General features: G+C 38.2%; 1 protein-coding gene across 1 annotated transcript; it reads left to right on the top strand.

Annotated features, from left to right (window-relative positions):
- The first annotated feature begins 2 nt into the window (after positions 1 to 2).
- LOC309631249 (uncharacterized protein C2orf66) lies at positions 3 to 22,794 on the top strand. Its single transcript, XM_082397484.1, is given in 4 exon segments — positions 3 to 18,657; positions 18,660 to 18,755; positions 18,758 to 18,837; positions 19,858 to 22,794. Coding segments are annotated over 4 exon segments (408 nt in total). The 5' UTR covers positions 3 to 18,605; the 3' UTR covers positions 20,038 to 22,794.
- Positions 22,795 to 24,541: the final 1,747 nt, after the last annotated feature.

Raw genomic sequence — 24,541 nt, forward strand, 5'->3', positions numbered from 1 at the left:
TCTAGCATTTCAGAAGTTTGAATGCATAAGCATGCGACATGATAAACAAGATACATCACAGGTAAATATTGGAAGCAAGATAATTTCTAGTATTTCCCAACTTGATATCTTGTAGCTTCCCATATGCATTTGTATGGACATTTTATGGTTCACGTTCTATTTTAAAGAATTGCACAGTCATGTTTCTCCCAGAGACCGTGCTTTCCACTTTTCTTATGCTAACTTAATATATATTCTGGGTGCCCCATTTCCCAAATTACAGGAGAATAATTTAGACATTTTTTGAAAACAGATTCCCTGGTCATCTTAGAACTACTAAATTTGATCTGTAGAGAGGAGACCTGGGATTCTGTTTTAACAAGTGCCTCAAACATTGCTTTAGTCAATAAAATTTAACTTGTTAGAGCTCCTAGAAGCAACTAGAAAGGCTGTCTTTAGGATTACGAGATACTAAAGTGACACTACATAATTTGAGAATTTAGTATAGATCTAAACTTTATTATAGAATGGATGACAGGAGTCAAATGGGGTAGGACATCTTTTGAGGGATTAGTGTCTTCTTACACATTGATTAGAACAGTGTTTTCTAAATTATTTTAACCAGCATCTCTAAATATATGAACATTTATAAATTATCTGCATGTGTTAACATTGTGTATATTATTAAATATACCCCAAAGGGTAAATGTTTAAAGATGAGAAATATGCAACTAGAAGCTTTAATATTGATATTTTCCTTGGATACTTAGAGGATTATCTTGAAACCACCCAACGTGGAGGCCACTAGAGTGAACAGCATGAAAGCCTCATAGGCCTTTCCCACTAGTTTTTCTTTAATCAATTCCCACTTCATCTTCCCTTTCTTTCTGTAAGATAGATAGGTAGGTAGGTAGATAGATAGATTACAAATTTAACAGCTTAAAACAACACCTATTTATTTACTCACAGTTCTGTAGGTCAGAAGTCTGGGCACAGACCAGCTGGGTTCTCTGCTCAGAATCAGACATCTGAAATCAAGGTAACAGGACTGCAGTCCCATCTGAGACTCATTCAGGTTGTTACAGGTGGAGGTTCCTGTTTTCTTGCTGGCTGTCAACTTCTTAGCTCCCTGGGCCTTTCCCTGCTGTGTAGCCCTCCACAAAAGGTTGGTTTACTCCTTCAAGACCAGCAGGAGAATTCCTCTCACATTTTGAATCTCTTTAACTTCCTTTGTCTCTGACCTTTAGACCCAGATTTAGAGGTCTCTTGTTAGCAGCTCAGATCCACTTGAGATAGTTTCTCTTTTGATTAACTCAAGGTCAACCTTAATTATACCTGCAGAATCCTTTTTGCCATATAAGGTAACATCATATTCCCATATATACATTGTCCGCTCACACTCAAGAGGCATGGATGATACAAGGTGTATACACTAGAGAGTGAGACTCTTGGGGGCCATTTTAGAAGTATGCCTACCATGCAGTATTAGGGAACTAAAGTCTTTTTCATAATTGCTGTGCTTAAATAATATTTATTCCATAGTTTTAATTGAAAGAGCTGATAAATATAAAATATTTCAGGGAAAGAAAAGCCCCTCAATTCTTGGACTGAATTTTAAACAACCCTTAGAGATGAAAACAGTCTCCCATCCCTGGGTTAGTGTGTGTGTGTGTGTGTGTGTGTGTGTGTGTGTGTGTGTGTGAGATTATAATTAGTTTAGAGATTGTTTTGTTCTTTCTTGTTTCTTTTGAACAGTTAGAACTTGGATATGGCCTGAAATTAAGGAGTAGTAGACTAGCTTACCTTATCAAGTGAGTGGAAACATTTTACTGTACTTAATAGATATAAGTTCATACTGGGTATAGGTCAAGAGTAATGATCAACTGAAACAACATTACATAAAATATTAAAATTGAACTTTTAAAACTACTTCTGGTGATTTGCTTTTCTCTTGAATATGTTTGGAGAAAGAATTGAGTTTCATTAGACTTCCTAGATGTGCTTAAATCATAGTATACTGTGTAAATGGAAATCTTCAGGTTTTGCAGTTGTGTGCTCATTTGAATATCCATGTATGTAAATCAACCTATCCTTCAGTATCAAATAGTTCTATAAGGTATGTTCACATGCTAAAAAAGATTCAATCATTATGCTTTTTACCCTTAGTATTTGTGCCATTCTGATAAAGAACTATAGAAGGTTGAGAAAAACAGCTAGAATGATCTAGGGACTGGAGTGTAAGATTTGACTGAAACAATAAAGGCCTTTTTACTCTGGAATTACAGATATTTAGTTAGAAGGTGTTTGAAGAGGAAACTTCATGATTCACACTCTTTTTGTTCCCTGGCTTCCAGGAAATAACAGTATTTTATGTGGTAGACATTACAGAGATGGTTGGTTGCCCTTAAGAAAGTGATACAAGATAGGGATGGAGGAGAAAGGAAGAAAACCTTTTTATAAAACGTTTGACCTACTGGAGAAAAAAGGAATTTAGTTAAGAAAGGAACTTGGTTTACTCTTTTTAGAACACCAAAGCGTGCAATATAGTTGCATTTTAAACTAAGAATGTGTAACATTCACTGCAGTTAAAAAATCTTTGTTCTAGCTAATTTTTAAGAAGAATAAATAAAAGGTTTAGTTACATATATAAATTACAGATTCACAGAGTACTGTAAAAGGAAATATGATTGTTTTGGACAGTGATCTCCAAACTTTTTTGATTGCACACCCTTATTAAAAAAGTTTGAACTTTACCCCCATAAACATAATACTACTATAATAATATGTAAACTTTAATTATATGTAACTTTTACATATAATTTTATTGTATATAGGAATTAATATATGTAATTTTAATAGAGGAATAACTTATCAGATATGGTTAAATTATTGTTTTTAATTCTTTTTTTTAAGATTTATTATTTATTTATTTATCTATTTTTGGCTGTGTTGGGTCTTAGTTGAGGCATGCGGGATCTTTCGCTGCGGCACGTGAGCTTCTCTCTAGTTGTGGCATGCGGGTTTTCTCTTCTCTAGTTGTGGTGCACAGGCTCCAGGGCGCATGGGCTCTGTAGTTGTGGTGCACGGGTTCCAGAGCACGTGGGCTCTAGTTGAGGCACGCAAGCTCGGTAGTTGTGGCCCGTGGGCTTAGTTGTCCCGTGGCATGTGGGATCTCAGTTCCCTGACCAGGGATTGAACCCGCATCCCCTGCATTGGAAGGCGGATTCTTTACCACTGGACCACCAGGGAGGTCCCTGTTGTTTTTAATGCTTAATGAGCCTGACAAAAGAGTAGAAGTGTAGACACTGGTAAATTTTCTTTTGTTGGTTTGCATTAATGGTATTATTTTCAAATTTTGTTGTAAGGAGTAGTGTCTAGTAAGGTATATTTTTAAGCTGCTTATTCATTTTGTGATAGTTATGTTAGTTAAAACTAGATAATGTGATAAATACTTACTATAATGTATGGATTTTAACTGGCTCATAGATATTACCATGTCACAATATGCTTAAACAAGTGAATGAAAAAAACTAGTGGGGTGCCCTGTCATCCTCCAACAAACTGTAGAATTCCCACTCTTCTCTCAGAGTATATCTCACGCTCTATGTATGATCAGCTATGAAGAAGGCTGAGTAAGTGAGAGCATTGGTATCAATTCATGTATAAAATGCTGGTACATTAATTTGTTAGATTAAAAACATGAAAACGAATTGTTTTCCTCCCACATCCCAACATGGTGCCTTGCACACCACTTAGAATGTACACAACCCCCTTCTGAAGAAACTTAGTTTAGAATATATTTTTGTAAGCCTTTGAGGTTGTCTTTAATAGGTTTTAATATCTATATTTATATTATCCTGAAAGCAAAAAAATGAGGTTTCTGGATCAGGAACCAACTATTATTACTTAAAGCAATAACCACAGCAGTTCCCCTTGCCCCATTCTTCCCCCTTGAGGGCTGTGTGAGAAGGGCCAGGTGAACCCTGAATGTTCAAATATGGTTTTCTGTTTTGTTCTGCACCACAGGAAAGGAACTCTGAAATTATAAATCTGGGAGTTTATATAAGCTACATGCTGCCCTCTTCCCCTCCTGAGAGAGGAAGTAAAGCCTTTGTTCCCAAATGTTTTACAGTCTTTTAGAATGTAAACAGTCGGCTCCAGGTTTCATCTTCCCATAAAATGTAAGCGTGTGGCTCCACCAAACAGGAGGCAAGGGGAAGAAGAGCACTGGAGAGTAAATGTTTCTGGGAAAAGGAGACATGTCGTTATAACATGTCAATTTCCTTTGCTCAGGAAGCCAAACCATGCAGAAACATGAAAATATACGTGAGGCATTGTTTCCCTGATAGCCTTCTTGGGGTACAGAAATAATGCCTCGCTCCAAGCTGGCTTATTGTTAGAAACATTTAATGACCAAAGGAATTGAGTAGGGCACCTTAAATGTCATGACTTACAATCCTTCAGCTGTGATCTATTGGGTAGGGTAGACAGGAATGAAACTGGTAGAGCCAGCATTGAGGAGTTCTTTTCTGATACTGAAGTTTGTAAAATCTTTGTGTGTAAAAAAATTAATGGGAGTAAAATACGCAGTATAGAAGGGAAGTAGGTGAGGCAAGGAGAAGGAGATCATTTATAAAACTGCTACAAAATTTGGAATACTAGTAATGATGATTTAAACTAGGTTGGGAGCCAAAAAAAGAGTGAAACAATGTAAGGGGACTCGGTAGGGGTTAGCAGCTAATTGGATGTGGTAGACAAGCCTCTTTCTGTGTTAGATTTGAAGTGGGACCTTGCCTGACTCCCTGTGTGTAGCATATTATGAACACAACCAAAATGTCTTAAGTTGCTGCCAGCCAATAGCCTATCTTAATTTTCATTTTCCCCAAGATCCTAGGTACCTTAACTACAGCGTACCGAGTGGAGAATGGATTTTCTGAATCTCCATTTTGTTCTTTCTTGTCTTGTTGCAGTACCTTATAGTTTTAAATTAACTTTTTTTTATTGTTCCAGTGAGACTAAAATGCAGTAAGACCTTTAGGTGCCAAAATGCAACTAACTGGAATCCTTAATCAGAAACATACTCTGTAATTCAACTTTGAAAGAAAAGAAACAAGTCGTAGAAAAACTAAAAAGTATAAGCAATTTCTTTTAATAAAAACATTCCAGACCATATTGTGGGTTTTCTACAGACCACCTTGTTACCTATACTTCATTCTTTCAGCAGACGTTCACTAAGTACCTGTTGTACCAGAATCCATGCCAGACACATTCACGTTCAGTTTCTCATTTCATTCTCCATAAAAACCTTTAGAGGGAGGATTATTATCCTCCATTACAAGAAAAGAAATAGTCTCAGAGAAATTAAGCAATTTGCCCGTAGTAGAATTCAAACCAGACTGTCTGAGTTCTGCAATATGTAATTATCAATACTAGTTCACTTCCTACTCTCTGAAAATCTTTTCTGACCATACTAGTTTCTCCTTTTTGCTTTGGAAAAAATTTTTCCAATGATATGCCCACAGCTTTCCTTATTACTTTTTCTATATTTTCCCTTAGAGATTTCATCTGTGACTTCAGTGTTATATTCTTGGTTGATGATTCACCAGGTCAGACAGACTTGCTCCCTCAGTTCCATATCTAAGTATTTCTGAATCAGTGGTAATGTATTTAGCCTCCCTGAGACTGTATCCTCATCCATAAATTGTGACAATAATATTATTTTAAATATTACCATTAAATGAGATAATGAACCAAATGCATCTGACACCTTTGTGTACAAGAAATGATAGGTGCTTTCTTCCAGCTCTCCAATCTCTAGTTTTCTCCAAACTAAACAAATTCAGTTGCAACTCATTGTTGAAATTTAACCTTATGATTTCTCTCCCTCCCTAATTAACAACTCCTTTCAGTTTCCAAATTTCTCTTAAATCCTCCAGCTACTAAAGTTGAACCCCCACTCATTTTGATCATGTCTCCTTTGCCCACCGTCTAGTTCCTCCTTGCATACCACAGGCCCTGAAGAGTCCAGCACTTTAGGGCCACCCTTACATTAGTTCACTCTTTTCTGGCTCCCACCCTAATTCAGACCATCATTACTAGTATTCCTAATTTTGCAGCAGCTTCACAAATGATCTTCTCATTGTCTCACCCACTTCCTTTTTATCCTGCATATTCCCATTAATCCTTTTTTAAACAGCAATTTAGCATTATCACACTCTTTTTCAAAACCTTTTAATCTTCCCCCATGTTTGATAGGAAACAGTCTGAACTCCTTGACAGTTTGATCCATTTCCAGCCTTCTCTCCTACCGTTTCCTAAAGACACCCATCTCCTCCCCACACAGGCTGTTTCAGTTAGGATGAGTTTGCAAGAAACAGGAAGCCTGAGAAATAGTTGCTTAAACAATCAAATTTTCAGGTAGAGAGTCCAAGATAAGACCCCATGAAGTCATCAAGAACCAAAGTTCCTTCTATCGCATTTGTTCTCCATCCTTAATGTGTGGCTTTCATAACAAGACCGTGGCTGCATGATATTTCCATTCCAGGAAGGAGGGGAAAGGAGCAAAAGGAATTGTGCCTTTTATTTGGAAAGGATTCTCCCTCTCTCCCTTTCCCACTCTCAGGGACTTCCACTTACAGCTCACAGGCCAGAGTAATATCACATCACCACTGAAGAAATGCAAGGGAGATGGCGGAATCAAGTTTTTAAGCTGGGTTTGTGCTACCCCAAACAACATCTAAGAAGAAAGGTGTACTTCTTGGGCTGCTATAATAGGATTCCACAGACCCCGTGGCTTAAGCAACAGAAATTTATTTCTTCAAGTTCTGGAGGCTGAGAAGTCCAAGATCAATGTGCCAGCTGATAGGGGGTAAGGACTTCAACATGTGAAACTTTGGGGGGAGGGGAACACAATTCCACCCATAACAAAAGGGATAAAAGGAAACAATGAGCCAAGTCTGCCACACACACACAAACTTGGCTACTGCATCTCCTTTGTCTTCTTCCTTTTGCTACTTCGCTGCCTTTGCTCAAGAACTTCTTCCTCCCACATCTTTGCTGTCAAAATTTTCTCCGTAAAAATCTCCCAATTGCCAGTCAGGACTAATCTTCTTATCCCTACTTCTAGCTCTTGCTGTCATAGTTTCATATCCTATGGGAATCATCACATTAGGTCACATTATGTGCAGTTCTTAATAATAGTGACATTTATTTAGCATCTACATGTCAGGTGCCCTTTATATGTATCATTTCTAAATCTTACAACAACACTGCAAAGTAGGATTACTTCACAGATGAGGAAATTGAGGTGCAGAGAGATTAAATAATATTTGCCCAGGAGAATGGCAGAGTCCAGTTTTGAACATGGTTAAATTTGGTTCTGAAACTCCACCACACCATGCTGTTTCTCCATATAGGTTGTTTGCTCCTAGCAGGCAGGGATCGTGTCCCTTTCCATACACCTATTTGTAGTCCCACACTTAGCAATGCATATTTTACATGGTAGAAATTTGTTAAATATTTTTTCAAATGAGTAATCATAACAGTGACCCAAGATAATTCAAAATCCTGATTTAACAACAACAAAAATTATGTCTGTAACAAAATTTCCTATGTGTTGATAATTGTTGAAGCTGAGTGATAAGTACATGGACTTGCATTATTCTTTTCTCCTTACTTTTGTATATATTGGAGTTTTATATAACAGAAATTTTAATTATGGTCCAGTTATTATATTTACAAAATAGATTAATACATTTAGAAAAACTTTCAGAAATAATTGAAGTTTTTCTTTTTATAATTGACCCCAGCTAATTTGGAAGTATTATTCCCTGTGGTTCCCTATGTGTAAGATTACATATTATAATCCCTAAAGCAACCATTAAAATAATAATTCAAAGAGATATAGCTAGAATGCAAATGGAGAAATTAAAATAGAAATTTTTAAATATTTTTAAAGCCCAAATCATAAAAGACAAAAATTGATGAATTAGACTTCATCAAAAATAAAAACTTCAACACTGTTCAAAAACAGTGTTAAGAAAACGAAAACACAATTCGCAAGTGGGAGAAAACCAAACATACATCTGATAAAGAACTTGTATCTAAAATATATATAAAGAATTTTCAAAATTCACCAACAAGAAAACAACTAAATTTATAATGAGCAAAATACTTATACACTTCACCAGAGAAGATACATGGGTGACAAACTAAGTACGTGAAAAGATGCCCAACATAGTCACTAGAAAAATGCTAATTATAACCACAATGCCTAAAATAAAAATTTTCAAAAACTGGCAATAGTGCTGGTAAAGATTTGAAGCAACTAGAATTCTCATACATTTCTGGTGGGAATGCAAAAGAGAATGTCACTTTAGAAAACAGTGTGGCAATTTCTTAGAAAGTGAAACATACCTTTAGCATATGAACCAGCAATACCACTTCCATATGTTTACTCAAAAGAAATGAAAACCTATGTCAAAACAAAGACCTGTATGTAGATATTTATAGCAGCTTTATTAATAATTTCCCCAAAATGGAAGCAAACCAAGTGTCTGTCAACTGGTGCATGGATAGAAAATTTATGGCACATCCATAAAATAGAATATTACTTGGCAAGTGAAAAGAAGTGAACAGCTGATATGTGAAATAATATTGATGACTCTTAAGTGCAGTATGCTAACATGCCATATTGTGTGATTCTACTTATATGAGAGAAAAAGGAAAAACTGTAGTGACAGAAAACATAAGAGTGGTTACAGGGAAACTGACTCCAAAGGGGCTTAAGGGGAATTTTGGGGGTGATGGAAATGTTCTAAATCTTGATTGTGATGGTGGTTACATAGCTATACAAAATTTGTGGAACTTTTTACTAAAAAGGATATATAAGTTACATGCTAATAAACCTGACTTAGAAAAATTAAAGCTTCCCACAAAGAAAACTCCAGGCCCAGATTATTTCAGTGGTGAATTGTATTGAAGTTTTAATTCTGTTGAACATTGGGTAACACCAATGTTGACAACTCTTTTGGAAAATAAAAGAGGAGGGACCACTTCCCAAATCATGTTATGAGGCAAGCATAGCCTGATATCAAAGCATGACAAAGAAATTACAAAAAGTTACTGACCAACATTCCTTGTTAACATAAATGTGAAAGTTCTTAATGAAATACCAGCAAATCAAATCCAGTAATTTATAAAAGTCCTCAGGAATATATAAATCAACTACTAGGACTGGTATGGTCACAGAATTTAAGGTCAATATACAAAAAATATTTTCCATATTCAAATATCAAACAACTGTAAAATAATTTTTATAAAATGCCATTTATATTATAAGATACTTAGGAATAAATAAAAATATGTACAAGGCCTCTCCACCAAAAACTACAAAATATTGCTTAGGGAAAATTTTAAAGCCCTAAGATAAAGAGAGATAATATTCATTGATTGGAAGACTCACTATTTTTAAGATGTCATTCTTCTCCAAAATGATATATATATTAAATGCAATCTCAATAAAAATTCCAGCAGGCTATTATTCTAAAACTCTACAAGCTGATTCTAAAATGTATATAGAAAAGCAAACAATTTCAAATAGTCACAACAATTTTGGAAAAGAATCACACCAATACGTGACTTCAAGACTTACTATAAAGCTACAGTAATCAAGGCAGTGTGGTATTGGCAAAAGGATAGATAAGTAGTAAGTACATCAGTGGAACAGAACAAAGAGTTCAAAAATAAACCCACGTGTTTATGGTCAATTGATTATTGACAAAGGTTCCAAAACATTCCAATGGGAAAAGAAAATCTTTTCAACATACAGTTCTGGAGTAACTGAATACTTATATGGGAAAAAAGATAAGCCTGGACCCTTCCTCACATCATATACAAAACTAACTTGAGATGAATCATAAACCTAAATGTAAAAGCTAAACTATAAAGCTTCTAGAAGAAAATATAGGAGAAAACTTTGAGATGTGATGGTAGGCAAATGTGCATAGTTAGTTTAAAGAAAGCAACGACAATTTAAAAATTGTTAAATTATAGGGGACTTCCCTGGTGGTGCAGTGGTTAAGAATCCACCTGCCAATTCAGGGGACACGGGTTTGATCCCTGGTCCGAGAAGATCCCACATGCTGTGGAGCAACTAAGCCCGTGCACCACAACTACTGAGCCCATGTGCCACAACTACTGAAGCCCGCGCACCTAGAGCCCGTGCTCCGTGACAAGAGAAGCCACCACAATGAGAAGCCCATGCACAGCAACTAAGAGTAGCCCCTGCTCTCCACAACTAGAGAAAGCCCGTGTGCAGCAATGAAGACCCAACGCAGCCAAAAAAAAATTGTTAAATTATAGTTCATCATAATTGAAGACTTCTGCTCATCAAAAGACATCATTAAGAAAGTATACAGGCAAACCACAGACAGAGAAACATATTTCTATAAAGGATTTGTTTTCAGAATATATAAAATACTTCTACAACTCAATCATAAAACCTCAAATAACCCAATTTTTAGAAGTAGAATTTTTAAAGACGGAAGTCAGGAGGTAGTATTTTTAGCAGAAACCTAGAACGTCCTCACTGCCACTTGGAAGCACATTATTGTTGGAGGATTAAGATGACATCATCTCTGCTCCTGAGATTTCTTGGGAGTTTCCCCAGGGCTAGACTTACAGAATGCACTTTTGAAGAGTAAAGGTCTGCTATTTATTTTATTTTGTTTAAAATAATTGTATAACACTTTATGCACCTAGAGAACTAAAGAGCTCCCAGAATACTAGGAACTAACCATCGATTTGGGGGGGGGATTATTTTAGGGAGAGGGGTTTGTTGATTTTTTTTAAAATAAAAACTCACTGGCTCTATTTCAGAGCTCATAATTGATGAATAGCACGAAGAAAAGGAATCATTTGCCCATTATGTCCCAATATATCCAAAGAAATACCCATCTGAATTGTCCTCAATTTTTCCCCTTTTCTGAAACTACTCCCTTTATCATGCAAAATATGTACCTGGAAATTTAGGTGGTATTTTAAGAATGGTGTTTCTTCCAGGTGTTTGAATAATTTTATCAGTGGGTTAAAATATGAGGTCCATTACAAAATTATGTAACTCAGGGGTGGGGTCTTATCTAATTTAATAGTCTAAGATGGAAACTTTTCTTATCCCTTTCGTATCAAAAAGACATTTTATAGTATAGTTTTCCTCATGTAGAACCTCAGGTCCATAATAGACATTTCAACCCAAATCCACTTTGTATTGTGAACTGGAAGACAGAAGAAGCTTCACCTTTCTTAAAAGGGAATAGAGACTGCTTCTAGGTCTCTCCATGGTGCAATGTATTCAGTAGAGGCTAAAGCAGTTGTGGTGAGTTATGGGTCTTTCTCCTTTGTGATTGGCCTGACATCTTGACATTCCTTGTCTTAGTTTCCAATGGCTACTGTAAAAAATTACCAAAAAGTGGGTGGCTTAAAACAACAGAAATTTACTCTCTCACAGTTCTGGAGGCCAAAAGTCTGACATCAGTATCACTGAGCCAAAATCAAGGTGTGGACAAGGCCATGCTCCCTCTGGAGACTCTAGGGAAGCATCTGTTCCTTTCCTTCTCCAGCATCTGGTGGCTGCCCACATTCCTTGGCTTGTGGCCTCAGCTCCAGAACAATTTAAATAGAAAGGCATGTGTGGTCATAAAGGTGCCACACTCCAGTCTCCGTTGGTTTGTGTGCAACAGCTAGACTGAATGTTAATTTACACTTTACTAGTCCACTGAATATTCAAGTCAAATCAAAAAATATTTATTGCCTACCTACAGTTATCTCTTCCCTCCTTATTAAAATATGGCACTATGTAAATCTTTAGATGAACAGTACAAAATAGAAATGTAACAAGGCTCAAATTTCAAAAGAAAATTGCAAGGATCTGAACTCAAGTTTTACCTAAAGAATGATTAATTCTATAAGCATTTGTGATATGCTGGCCTAGTCTATGCCAGGCCTTATGCCAAACTCTGAAGAATCAATGATAAAAAAGACATGATGCCAACTTGAAGGAGCTCACCTTGGAACAATGAGACATGTGGAAGCAAATATCATCCAAATTCAGCAAGGTAAAAGCTGTTGAAGTAACTAAGTGGTTTCTTTTTCTCAGAAGATGTGACATTTGAGGTGGGCCTTGAAGGACAGGGAGAAGTTCTGAGAACACACAAGGGTTAGAGAAGGCATTCCAGGCAGAAACAACAGTGTGTTCAAAGGCACTGAGGTATATGTGTGGGTGGTGTTCATTAGAGAGGTCAGATGGCTTGAATGGTAGGACTGGGTCATATTGAGGGTCTTTACATCACAGTCAAGAGCTTAGACTTTATCTTATGGGCATCCTGAAGCCACTAGAGGTGGATGTGATGCTAGTAAGCTTTTTTTGAGCTGTGTGACCTTTTTTTCCTGTTGTCTCTCCACCAGCGTCAGTTGCAAAAACAAACTTGTTACCAACTACCTCAGGCTCTCTGCTACAAAAACATACTGCCTGCTGAAAAGCTTTTTGCAAAGTCATAAGAAATGATTCAACCTTTTATATTTCAGGAAAAATCCTTAACTTATTTATGGCTTTGGAGATACCAGTGTGGCCTGAGGTGGCAAGGGTTTTGGGATCTGGTTCTCAAACCCTGGCTGAGAGAGCTTGTTTGATACTTCAGTCACCTTGTGAATCTAGATGTCCATTTTCTTGCTCTGAGTCTCCGAGCTGGTTTCAGATTAAGCATGATTGTCCTAATTTCTACCTTTTGTTGCCTCTACTCCTTCGTCTTAGTTGCAGGAGAAATAGCTGGAACTTGGGGCAGCATTGAAAGATATGTGCTGGCTGTCCCTCTCTAGCCCATGGCGTTTGTTTCCGGAAGGCTGGTGGCAGGGAGGAAGACCAACCAGGGGAGGGACCTTGGGAAGAAGGGAGGCCACTGCTGAAGCCCCAGCTGATGATAACGGAGACCTGACAAAAGCAGAGGCCTTGAGACCAAGCTGGCCTTGAAAGCAAATGCTCTCAGGGAAGGATGGCCACCCCACTTGGCCTTGGCTTCTAGGATTGGCACACACCCTGGCCCTAAACAGCTGTAACATGTTTTTGGAGGAAGATCTCTTTTTCTCTTCAAAATACTCCTTTCACATTTTTTAAACAAAATAGAGGATAGCAAAGAATAAAACAGATTTTTCCATAGTGACTAGCTAGAGAATTCTGAGGGTCAACTCCCTACAGTCAGAGGTACTTACCCTGTACCGATACTGCCGAAAGGAACAAACAGTCAACTGTATTGTGGAGGTGTTAGAGAATGTCATGGGTTTTTTAAAACCAACTTGTCTGACTCTAAGCCCCTTTCCGAATGGGGTTGGGGAGCAAAGATCCAATTCCAGCAGTTTCTGGACCTTTCCTCACCTCCCCAGGGTCTCACAGGATCTGGAAACTTTACGTGGCACCAGGATATGAGGGGTGAGCCTCTCCCATCCATCGAGGTAACAGTGGGTTCTCTTTGCTTCTGTACTATGCTTGGCAAGAGCCTTATCCCTTTTCCCCCCTCTTCTCTTTAGTCTATTTTCAAACTGAAATCTGCCCACTGCCACAAAAAGCAGTTACGATTGCTGTGAGCAGAAATCTGCCTCGCATACTCTATTAGTCATGTAAGCAACCTTTCTGTTATCTCTGAAGTTCTCAGCATCACTGAGGAAGCAGTCTATAAACAGTCATTTTCCCTTTCCCTTACTCAGACCAGAAGGAAGAAAAAGGAGGTAAAATTCTCATCCCTGTTCATGATACAGCTAGATAGCTATACCAGCTCTGTCTTTTTTTTTTTTTTCCTAATAAGGACAAGAAGGGTTTGCATAGGTTATAGAGTCCAACAGTCCAATAGTTTTAAAATTCCTCTGTGCCTGCCACAATATCCTCTTCATTCCTCTCCTCATCTTTACCATTATGTTTGAATTTATTTTTATTTATTTTTAACATCTTTATTGGAGTATAATTACTTTACAGTGGTGTGTTAGTTTCTGCTTTATAACAAAGTGAATCAGCTATACATATACACATATCCCCATATCTCTTACCTCTTGTGCCTCCCTCCCTCCCACCCTCCCTATCTCACCCCTCTAGGTGGTCACAAAGCACGGAGCTGATCTCCCAGTGCTATGCGGCTGCTTCCCACTAGCTATCTGTTTTACATTTGGTAGTGTATATATGTCCATGCCACTCTCTCACTTTGCCCAGCTTACCCTTCCCCCTCCCCATGTCCTCAAATCCATTCTCTACGTCTGCATCTTTATTCCTGTCCTGCCCCTAGGTTCTTCAGAACCTTTTTTTTTTTTTTTAGATTCCATATATATGCGTTAGCATACAGTATTTGTTTTTCTCTTTCTGACTTCACTCTGTATGACAGACTCTAGGTCCATCCACCTCACTTACAAATAACTCAATTTTGTTTCTTTTTATGGCTGAGTAATATTCCATTGTATATATGTGCCACATCTTCTTTATCCATTCATCTGTCGATGGACACTTAGGTGGCTTCCATGTCCTGGCTATTGTAAATAGAGCTGCAATGAACATTGTGGTACATGACTCTTTTTGAATTATGGTTTTCTCAGGGTATATGCCCAGTAGTGGGATTTCTGGGTCGTATGGTAGTTCTACCATTATGTTTGAATTTATAATCTAATTAAGTTTGTGATTCAGTCACTACATATTTATTGGATTTCTTTTATGTGGAAGTCCTGTGCTGAGTACTCTATTTTCCTCTTAATTTCTGGTTGAGAAATGCCAGCAAAGATCTTCAGTCAGATGCATCTAGGTGTGGAAGTCTGAATATCCCAACTGCTACTTTTACACACACTGTATTTAAGGAAGAGGCCAAATGGGACAATTTAGACTAGAAATTAATGGTTTGGGAACCCGAACTCTCCTGGGTTTTTTTCCTCTCTTTTGATTGAGCTTATCAACTGAATAATTGCAAAATACCTACTTAGTGCTGTGTTGATACATTCTGAAAAAAATGTCATCAGCTTTTGCCTTTCAAGACAGAGATTTGAAATTAAGACACAATTACAAGAATTTAAAATCGTTTTATTTAAATATATAACTTCTTTTAACAATCAGGAAAACTCCAGTCTTAGTGAACAAGATGACAATATGTGTGTGTTACTTTTAGTCCATTGCTCTTTTGAGAAACTATAAATATTTCTTAAATGGGGAGCTCTTAAAACAAATGAGCTATGGTTTTATACAAATGGATCTAAAGTTAGAAATTATTCATAGGTAAATGGTTATGCAAATCTTTTCTGATTTATTCAGTGTTTCCCATTTAAAAAGTTCATTGTCTATGCATTGGGCTCAATGCTGGTACTGGGGGAACGTAAAGGTGAGCACTGTTTAAGGAGTTTACAGTGTTAATAATCTCAGCACTTAATACTTCAATATTATTAGGTGCTTTAACTTCAAAGCCCTGGAGTTTTTGTTTTTGTTTTTTTAATTTTTGAATTTTATTTTATTTATTTTTTTATACAGCAGGTTCTTATTAGTTATCCATTTTATACATATTAGTGTATACATGTCAATCCCAATCGCCCAATTCATCACACCACCCCCGCCCCCCACTTTCCCCCCTTGGTGTCCATACGTTTGTTCTCTACATCTGTGTCTGTTTCTGCCCTGCAAACCGTACCAAAGTCCTGGAGTTTTAAGGAGAGTTGATGTAATGAAATTCCAGGGTATTCATTTACTCACTTGACCACTGATATTTAAACAGACACAAGTCTTAACAATAAAATCAACACCTTCTCTTATTTCTATTTCCCCCTCCAGGTACTGCCTCTCTCTCCCTCTCTCTCTCTCTCTCTCTCTCTCTCTCTCTCTCTCTCTCTCTCTCTCTCTCTCTCTCTCTCACACACACACACACACACACACACACACACACAGGTGAACTTCTCAAGAGCTCGATGGATTCATTCTCTCTTTCTTGTCCATCGACTCCCTTCTAATCTGACCTTCACCTCCATCTACCCAAATATCTCTAATGCTCTATGGATCCTTTTAAGTCCTCATTTACCCAATTTGTCCCTTCTTGAAACATTTTCTTCTCTTGCTCCCATCCTCTCCTGGTTTTCCCCCTACCTCCAGGGTCTCCTTCATATAGATTCTGGTATAGGCCTGGTTCATGTTAAAATTTCTCAAAGCTCAAGTCCTATGTCACCTTTTCTTCTCATTTGCTAATCTTCACTGAGGTAATCTCATCCTTTACATGCCATATTTACAACTCCCATAGTTACATCTCCTTTCCAGACCTCTCCTCTGAGATTCAGGTCTGTGTATCCAATTGTATACTCCCCATCCCCACTTGGAGATCTCCAAGGCTCCTCAAATTCAATGTGTCCCACCTGGAACTCATGAGCCTCATCTCCTCATGCCGGTGTTTGATGTGTCAGCTAATGGCACTGTAGTCCGCTCAGCTGCATAATCCTGAGACCTAGGGATTGGCCTTGAAACTCTCTTCCCCTTAGCTCTGCCTCCGATAGTATCCAGTACATTATCAGTACCTGCTAAATATCTCTCAGATCCATCCACAACTCTGCATCTGTGCTACCACCCTAATCCAAGTTAACATCTTGTCCTGCCTGGACTATTGCAGTAGCCACCTAACTGGTCTCCCTCTTTTCTAGCTCGGTCTGTCCTCCACAGTGCAACCAGAATAGCTTTTTAAAATTGCAAGTCTGTTATCAAGTCACTTGGATGCTTAAAACTTTTCAATCAGTTAGCATTGTTTGCAGCAGAAAGATCATAATCTGACTACCTCTAAAGGCCCAAATTGCATCAGCCCCCCACCTTACTCCTTATACTCCTCAGATACTGACTTAATTTCAGTTGCATTAATGTGCCATGTTCCTTCCAGCCACAAGGTCTAGTACCGTTGTTCACCTTGTCTGAAACTCTTCTGCCTCTGTCCTCCCTAGGTTGCCTAGGTAACTCTACTCATCTACCAGATATAAGGTCACTTCTTCACAGAAGCCTTACCTGATCCCTGAGACTGCATCAAATCCACCTGTTCTACCCTGTCATAGTGCCATAATCTCAATAGAAATTATCATCATTGATATTTATACACTTTGTTATATAATGGTTTGATTAATGTCTGTCTTGCCCACTAATCTGTTAATTCCATGAGGGCAGGGAATCTATTTATTATTCTTACTATTTTATCCCCAAAGCCTTGTGCAGTGCCTGGCACATAGTAGGCACTCAGTAAAAGTTTGTTGAATAAACAAAGGCATGAATAAATGAAGGTCACAATGACCCTTCCAAGGTCAAAATGGCAAGACTGAGATTGTAGCCAGGTATTCTAATTTCCAGTCCAGATTACTAGCCTTCTCAACAAAGAGCTTGTTCTGGATTGTTCTGAATTATTGGAACCAAAGCAACTTCAGTTCATCAAGTCCAGTTTCTCAACCCTACAATTTTCTGCAGATGGCATTTATTTACCAAGGGGATGCTATAGGTAAGGTAATTTTTCTTTTTTCCACAAAACATGCTATCTTTTTGCTCTATTTTGAAAGGGTATTATGATTAACCATACCACTATTTAAAACTTGTAAAGCTTCTTGAGATTCTAAGAAGAAATATAAGGTATGGGTCACAAAGAGCAATTTTGTCTCTTGCAATAGAATTTTCTGTTTAAAAAATGTGATTAATTTGAAAGGCTGATAGCTCCAAAAGAGCATTCTATTAGGTGGGATAATCATCATCATATTTCCAGCTGCTGTGTACACACCTCTTAAAAGTGAAAAAGGAGAAAGCCATTTTGCTGTGTGGAAGTGCCTTGTGTGTTCTATAACATCCAAATGAAATGTTCAGTGGTTGGAGGAGAGTCTGCTGTATTTAGGACAAATAGCTTCACTGTTAACCCTGAAGAAGCCTGAAGATGTGATTCTCAAGGGTCTTTGTGCTGTGGATGAAAATAGAATCATTATTTTTGAGCTCCCCCCCCCCAACCCGCCGCCCTGCTCACGGCAATGACTCCCACCTGCAGCCGATCCACTGGTTATAAGTAGCCATGAATCGCCTTGCAGATTGTAGGCAGCGTAAACAACCAGGGCCAGGCAAAACCAAACTCCAGGTAAGCTTTATTAGCTCTTTCTGTGTGTTTAATTTCCATTTCACACTTTGGGGTGGGATACAGTCTCTACTCACACTGGTGTGGTGTGTGTCTGTCTCAGACCTGTGTGTAAGGTGCATCTTTCAGTTCGGGGTGTATACCTTTTTCTTTTCTCTCTTCTTTTTTTTTTTTTAAGACTACTGTCTTAACACAAAGTAATTTAAGATTCGTTGTTTTTTCATTTTTTGTTATTGTTAAGAATTGCAGTTTCTTTGGAGACAACAAAGTGCAATTTTTTCAGATGAAAAGGCATACTCACTTTCTAGGTTGTATTCATAATTGCTTTGTTTATCACTGTATAACATTCTCCTTATCATGGACTCCTTTAAGCTAATAATTGGTTTTAGGGGGGTTCATTAGGAAATGAATGTGGAAAAAAAGAGGGCTGCAAAATTCAGGTGAACCAATATACTATTTCTTCTTCCTTGTCTCCCTTTAAAAATGTTTCCTCTTTCTCTTTTCTACTTTTGCCCTCCCTTCTCCTCTCTCTCCCTCCTTCAATCTCTCTCTCTCTGGCCATTGACATTTCCCTGATCCTTCCTTTCACTCAGCTTCCTTCCACAATGCCCAAAGCACTCCCGCTGCTGGCTGTTGCCCATGGCTTGTGCACGGAGCCATGTTGAGAAACGAAGAAAAATGGAAGCCCCTCAACAATCCTAGAAACCGAGATCTGGGAACAGCCACTGGGACATGCCAGGCTGCAGGGTGAAATTGGCACCTCCCTGGAGTTACGCACACTGCACTCTGCGAGAGCACGGTGGAGAGGAGGCTGCCAAGGGCTGAGAAGATTCCCCAGCAGGACCAGAGAAGAATTTTGCTAGCCTAGTGGCCGGTGTTCTAGCCAATTTACACTTGTTTCTGTATGGAGAAACAAATTTATATTTAGAAATGATCTTATACACACATAGCACATTACATTTGTAAATATTATATACACATTGACTTCATAGCCTTAATTTCTAATACACTGATATATACGGAATCAAGAGTGTAACAGGGAATTACGTTTTGCACAGCTTAGGTTGAACTGATAACAAAACAGATTCTCACATAACCAATACTTGCAAAGCTCCATTGCAAAAACTGAAAGTCAACCTGCATTCTTTTCAACATAACGTTATCTAGGAAATAGAATTCAAAATACTAGTAAAAATTATCTTTTAAAAATATGCCAAATACAGTAAACATGATGACATTATGATTTCAAAATATAGTTTTTCTAAAGAAAATGATGTGAAATATAACAATATAGTATTAAAACAATCAAATAGCACTTTGCACAGCTTCTGTGTATTCACAGAATACACAGCTGAAAACCCCACCTCTGAAATGACCGGGATCTATCTCACCATCAATCGGAGAGGAGACACCTGAGCTCTGATCACCGTGGAGTTCAATTTCATCTCTGACTTCAGTACTCAGAGATGGGCAATGCATCTTCTCACTGTGGGCTGTTAAATAATTGATATTCAAGAATGGTGGATTATCTTTGTTTAGAGTTGAAATGTCAGGTAGAAAGGAGGGGGAAGGGGAGAAGGAGCCACAGCTTGTGTTTCTGAGTTTCCACCTCCTGCCTCCTAGGTTAGCTCTAAAGTCAATTTGGGGGGAAAATGAGAGGGGAAAAATACTCATCTTTGAGTATTTGGAGTGTTTAAATGATAAATGACATAGAACATTTTCTTTTTCTCTTCAGTTTTTCAGAACCCTTCAGGCATATTTTAAAGGAAGAGGTCCTGATCTTGGGATGTTTTCAAATATTTCCTCCATGAACAAGAATCCCAGACCTCTCTCTTTCCAGTCAGAACTTATTGCTTCTGCATTTGCAGATTATGAGGAACAGAAAAACTCCTTCCCCAATTACCTCAAAGTCTGAATCTTTCTTCTGAGTGCAGGTAAAACTTATCCCTTTATTCCCAGCATCTATCTAAACATACAACTCAGTCATAAAGTCATAAAGAGGTTTTGAAAATATTTATTTGAAAAATGATTTTATTTCCTCATGTAAATAACTGCTCAGTTCTGATGATACTCATCACTGTTAATACTCTGATTTGGTTCATATATTTTACAGTCTGGTTTTAAAAAGAAATGACAGTTATGATTTTTAAAGCATAGTTTTCTGGGGAGAGATATTAAAATAGTAGAACTATCACTCAATAGAATTATGAAATATAATTAAAAACCACATACTTATACCTATATCTTTTTTCAGACCAGGTCATAGAGCTAAATTATGTGAAAAATCGTCTGTAAAGAAATATATTGAGCTGTACAGTTGGATTAAATGGATATTAAAAATTTTAAAGAATGGTTTCTTTTGGGAGAAAGTATTAAGCATATATTTGAGCTTGAACTTCCTCACCTAGAGGGGGACAAAGGGTAGAATATTAGTAAAGATAGCACTTCATAGGAAAAAAATTAGAAATTTATGTCTAAGATTTGAATTTTACTATTCTTATTACTTTAGCATTCCTATCAAATAAATACCTACCATTTAAAAAGGAACAGGTATGGTGCAGTCGAAGAAAATATACTATGATTCTAGTCTGTTAGCTTTTCATTTGGCTGAATAATAATGGGAACCGAATCATAATTAAAATCTACTCCCATTCTTTCATGGGCATATGGATGAAATTGTGAGGAAGCAAACCATTGTTGCACTTCATTGTGACTGTGAAAGGATTTTGATGATTAGCTCTTTTAAATGTGATGACTTTTTAAAAATAATGATTGTTATTCTAAGAGGATGCAATTTACCATGTGGTATATGCACTTGAGAACTGTCCTACAATGAGAAAATAAAATAGAATAAACACAAGTATATTAATGAAGGATCCCTTGACTATTTTTCACACTCAGGTCCTAGGGTAACAGACACTAAAACAGAGAATAATTAATACCAAGTACCTATTTCAGTAGGAGACAGTATTGCATACAAGTTGTTTGTAAGCCTTAGTTTATTCATCTATAAATTGCATATATGGATCTCTAGTTTGGATCTCTAAAAGTATCAGAGAAAACATCGAATACATACTTTCGTGTGAGCATGAAACACGGAAATGTTTAAGGGCAGGAAAAAAGAGAAAGCACCCAGTTAGTGATATTGTAATATAAGAATTATTCAATTTTGCAAAAGAAGCAAAGTTTCTGATTTGGAGGATATTTCATAATTACAAGCTCTCCTTTCCTAACAACTCTCATTAGGAAATGAAGACAAAAAGAGTTTTCACTGAACTATGTTGATCTTTGGGTCTTTGTGTGAATCGTATAATCTTCATTTTCCATTTCGTTATAATGTTTTCTTTCAGATGTCTGGTGGTTTTAAAACTACAGATGAAGCTTCTCATTAGAAAACTTGATTCATGGTCATGGCTAAACTTCTGTGTGTTTTTTCCCTCCATTTTTGTTAATTCGTAATGATTTTATTCTACATTTTATTCTACATAGCTCAAGCTATGTAAATAGCTTGAGCTTTGGGACATATGTGACTTATGTGCATGGGTTTTTTTCCCAGTCAATATCCATAGATACCAGTGTAGAGCACAGCATATATTGCAAGGATTACGGAAACACCATAAAGTCAAAAGAAATGATCTTCTAAATTATGTTTCCTTTAAGCTTGTCTTCCATGTTTCTTACCTTTTATCAATCTGTTTTTATTTGAAAGGGCCATTGCTCAATTTTACTTTAGTTCATTATATGTAACAGGAATTTGGGTTTTAAATTTATCTTTTTCCTAAAAGGAAGATGCATTCCCATTGTCAGCATATGCTACTGAAAGACCTCACAGTCTTAGTTACATATCAAGGGAGAGTAAGTGATGAATATCCACAATTAAGTTGAAATGGAAGGCAAAGAAACGTGGGATTTTAGGAGTCTCTTGGGCCTCTAGGAGATGTTCTCTGCCACGATGTTCAGAGGTGGACATTGTGCTACACCAGATATCCTAGCCGTGCCTCACCTCTGGCTCTTCCACACACAACCTCAGGAAGGGAGAGTAGAAACAGGTGGATTTCCCTTCTTTCATAACCAACCCTCTTCCTCTACCCACCCCTCCCCAACTGAGGCTGAATCATTCTGATTCTCATATTCTCATCTGAAATAGCTACTTTTCTTTATGAAGAGCTGCATCATTTTCTCTGATTTCTGCAAAAGGAACACTGTACTAGAAGGAAACACTGTAATCCTAAAAACACTAGTCTGTACATTCCAAAATAGTTTTCTGTGGCTTTTTTGTGGATGATTGATATTGAATATCAAGAATAAAATATTTATGCAAGAACAGATTCTATATCTGGTTCAATATGTTCTATTGTAATTAGTTGTATAAGTGTTTTCCCTGGAGGGTTGTGAGATATTTGTGAGCCAAGATCATATCTAAGCCACTTTTATTTCTCCAGCACCTAGTACAATGCCTTGCATGTAGCAAGCACTCAATAAATACTTGCTGAATTGAAATAAATGTGTGTTATTTTGCTATTCGTCACACAGTAATGGAAGCTGCTTCTAGTTAATGCCAGACTTTTTTGTTTTACCATTTAAAAGATATGTTATTATTATTTATAATTATATTTTATGTTTGGCTGTGTTGGGTCTTCGTTGCTGCGCGTGGGCTTTCTCTAGCTGCGGTGAGCGGGGCTTACTCTTCGTTGCGGTGTGCGGGCTTCTCATTGCGGTGGCTTCTCTTGTTGCAGAGCACGGGCTGTAGGTGTGCGGGCTTCAGTAGTTGTGGCACGCAGGCTCAGTAGTTGTGGCTCGCGGACTCTAGAGCGCAGGCTCAGTAGTTGTGGCACACGGGCTTAGTTGTTCCGCGGCATGTGGGATCTTCCTGGACCAGGGCTCAGAACCCATGTCCCCTGCATTGGCAGGCAGATTCTTAACCACTGTGCCACCAGGGAAGTCCTAAGTAATTATTGATGAGCTATTCCTCATAAAAATAAGCCTGTTCAGATAAATGGTAGAGTGGTAGGGAGTGCTTCACCCCTGTCCAGTTCCACTCAAGTACCAGTGACTGGCTTTCCCTTTCCCTTTCACCACTCCTGCTCTGGTTGTCAAGGCCTCCACAAAGGGAATGTTTATTAGTTTAAAGGCCTCTGAAAAGAGAGGGCATCTACAGGGGACTTTTAGCTATGAGCTTGCAAAGTCTCAGCGCAGGACATGCATCCTTTTGCTGGAAAATTCCTTGCACCTGGCAGGTAGCTGTTGATGGGAGGCCTACACTCCACTAGACTAGAGTTTCTTATCAGTGATGGTATTGTCAGTTGGGGAAGGACAAGTCTTCGTGGTGACCATTTAGCACACCTGGTCCCCAGACAATGTATAGTGGTATATTAGTGATTTCCCCACCCCTGCGCTATTATTTTGACCACCAAAACCTCCCTATTCACATTTCTAAAAGGCCACTGGGGAAGTGATTTTGTTCTTGGCCGAGAACTGTTGTTAGGAAAACAGCAGAAGTGTAGTGTTTCCTGCAATGAAAATAAGTGTTCTGCAGGTGATCTAGGCTCCCAAGGGGTCTGTGGTCCTTCTCTACATAGGTCCTTGACAGCCTCTCAACACTGACTCTGCTCCTCTTTGATGACCATCCCATTTCCCATCCCTAGGACATGGCCTATTGTCCCCTATCCCGGGTCTAGTGTGGTCAAGAACTATTAAGGGTGTGAGACTTTACCCGATTTGCAAGCTACACACTGGCTGCTACAATTTCACAGATCCTGGTGGGCCCTGAGACCAGTGGGTCTAAGGCAATGGACTTTATTATTCATGGCTCAGCAGGCAGCATGCGTTTTACATTCATATTGGTTCTCCTTGTCCCCCAAGTATCATGGGGGCCATGTGGAGGGGAGTCCAGGTGTTTACTGGGCACTAGTTGGCTTGTGCCACAGCTGAGGAACCCCAAACTTAGGAAATCCCCACTCTTACAAGGGGGCTACATGCCCAAACATGCCCAACCTTTGCCCCAGAGGGAAACATTATCATACTGGTCAGAAAACAAATCTGCCCTCTGTCCCAGAGGGAGACAATATCTCTATCTTTCAAGGCTGTTTGTTCTCCAGACATCCTTGAAAAGATAGCCCAGAGTGAAAGCACTCACAAGTTTTTGCAGAAAAGTGAGAGAACCATGGGAAAATTGTCTCCCCGAAAGTGTCACACCCCATCCTGGCTCCTCCCCTTGAGAAAGGAGGGAGTCATTACCTCCCTGTGTACCCTTCATGCTCTCGTCATGGTATAAATTCAATGTTCTGCTTTCTTCAGACATTCCATTTTGATTCTCAGAAATCAGTCTGAAAGTCTGAAAAGTTTCTTCTTGCTATTTTCATTACTGCTATAACAATTCCGCTTCATCTCAAGGTAATGTGGATGCCTCTGACTCACCA

Source organism: Balaenoptera borealis, assembly GCF_965194805.1.
Source record: "Balaenoptera borealis genome assembly, chromosome: 6".
In the NCBI taxonomy this organism is placed as follows: Eukaryota; Metazoa; Chordata; class Mammalia; order Artiodactyla; family Balaenopteridae; genus Balaenoptera; species Balaenoptera borealis.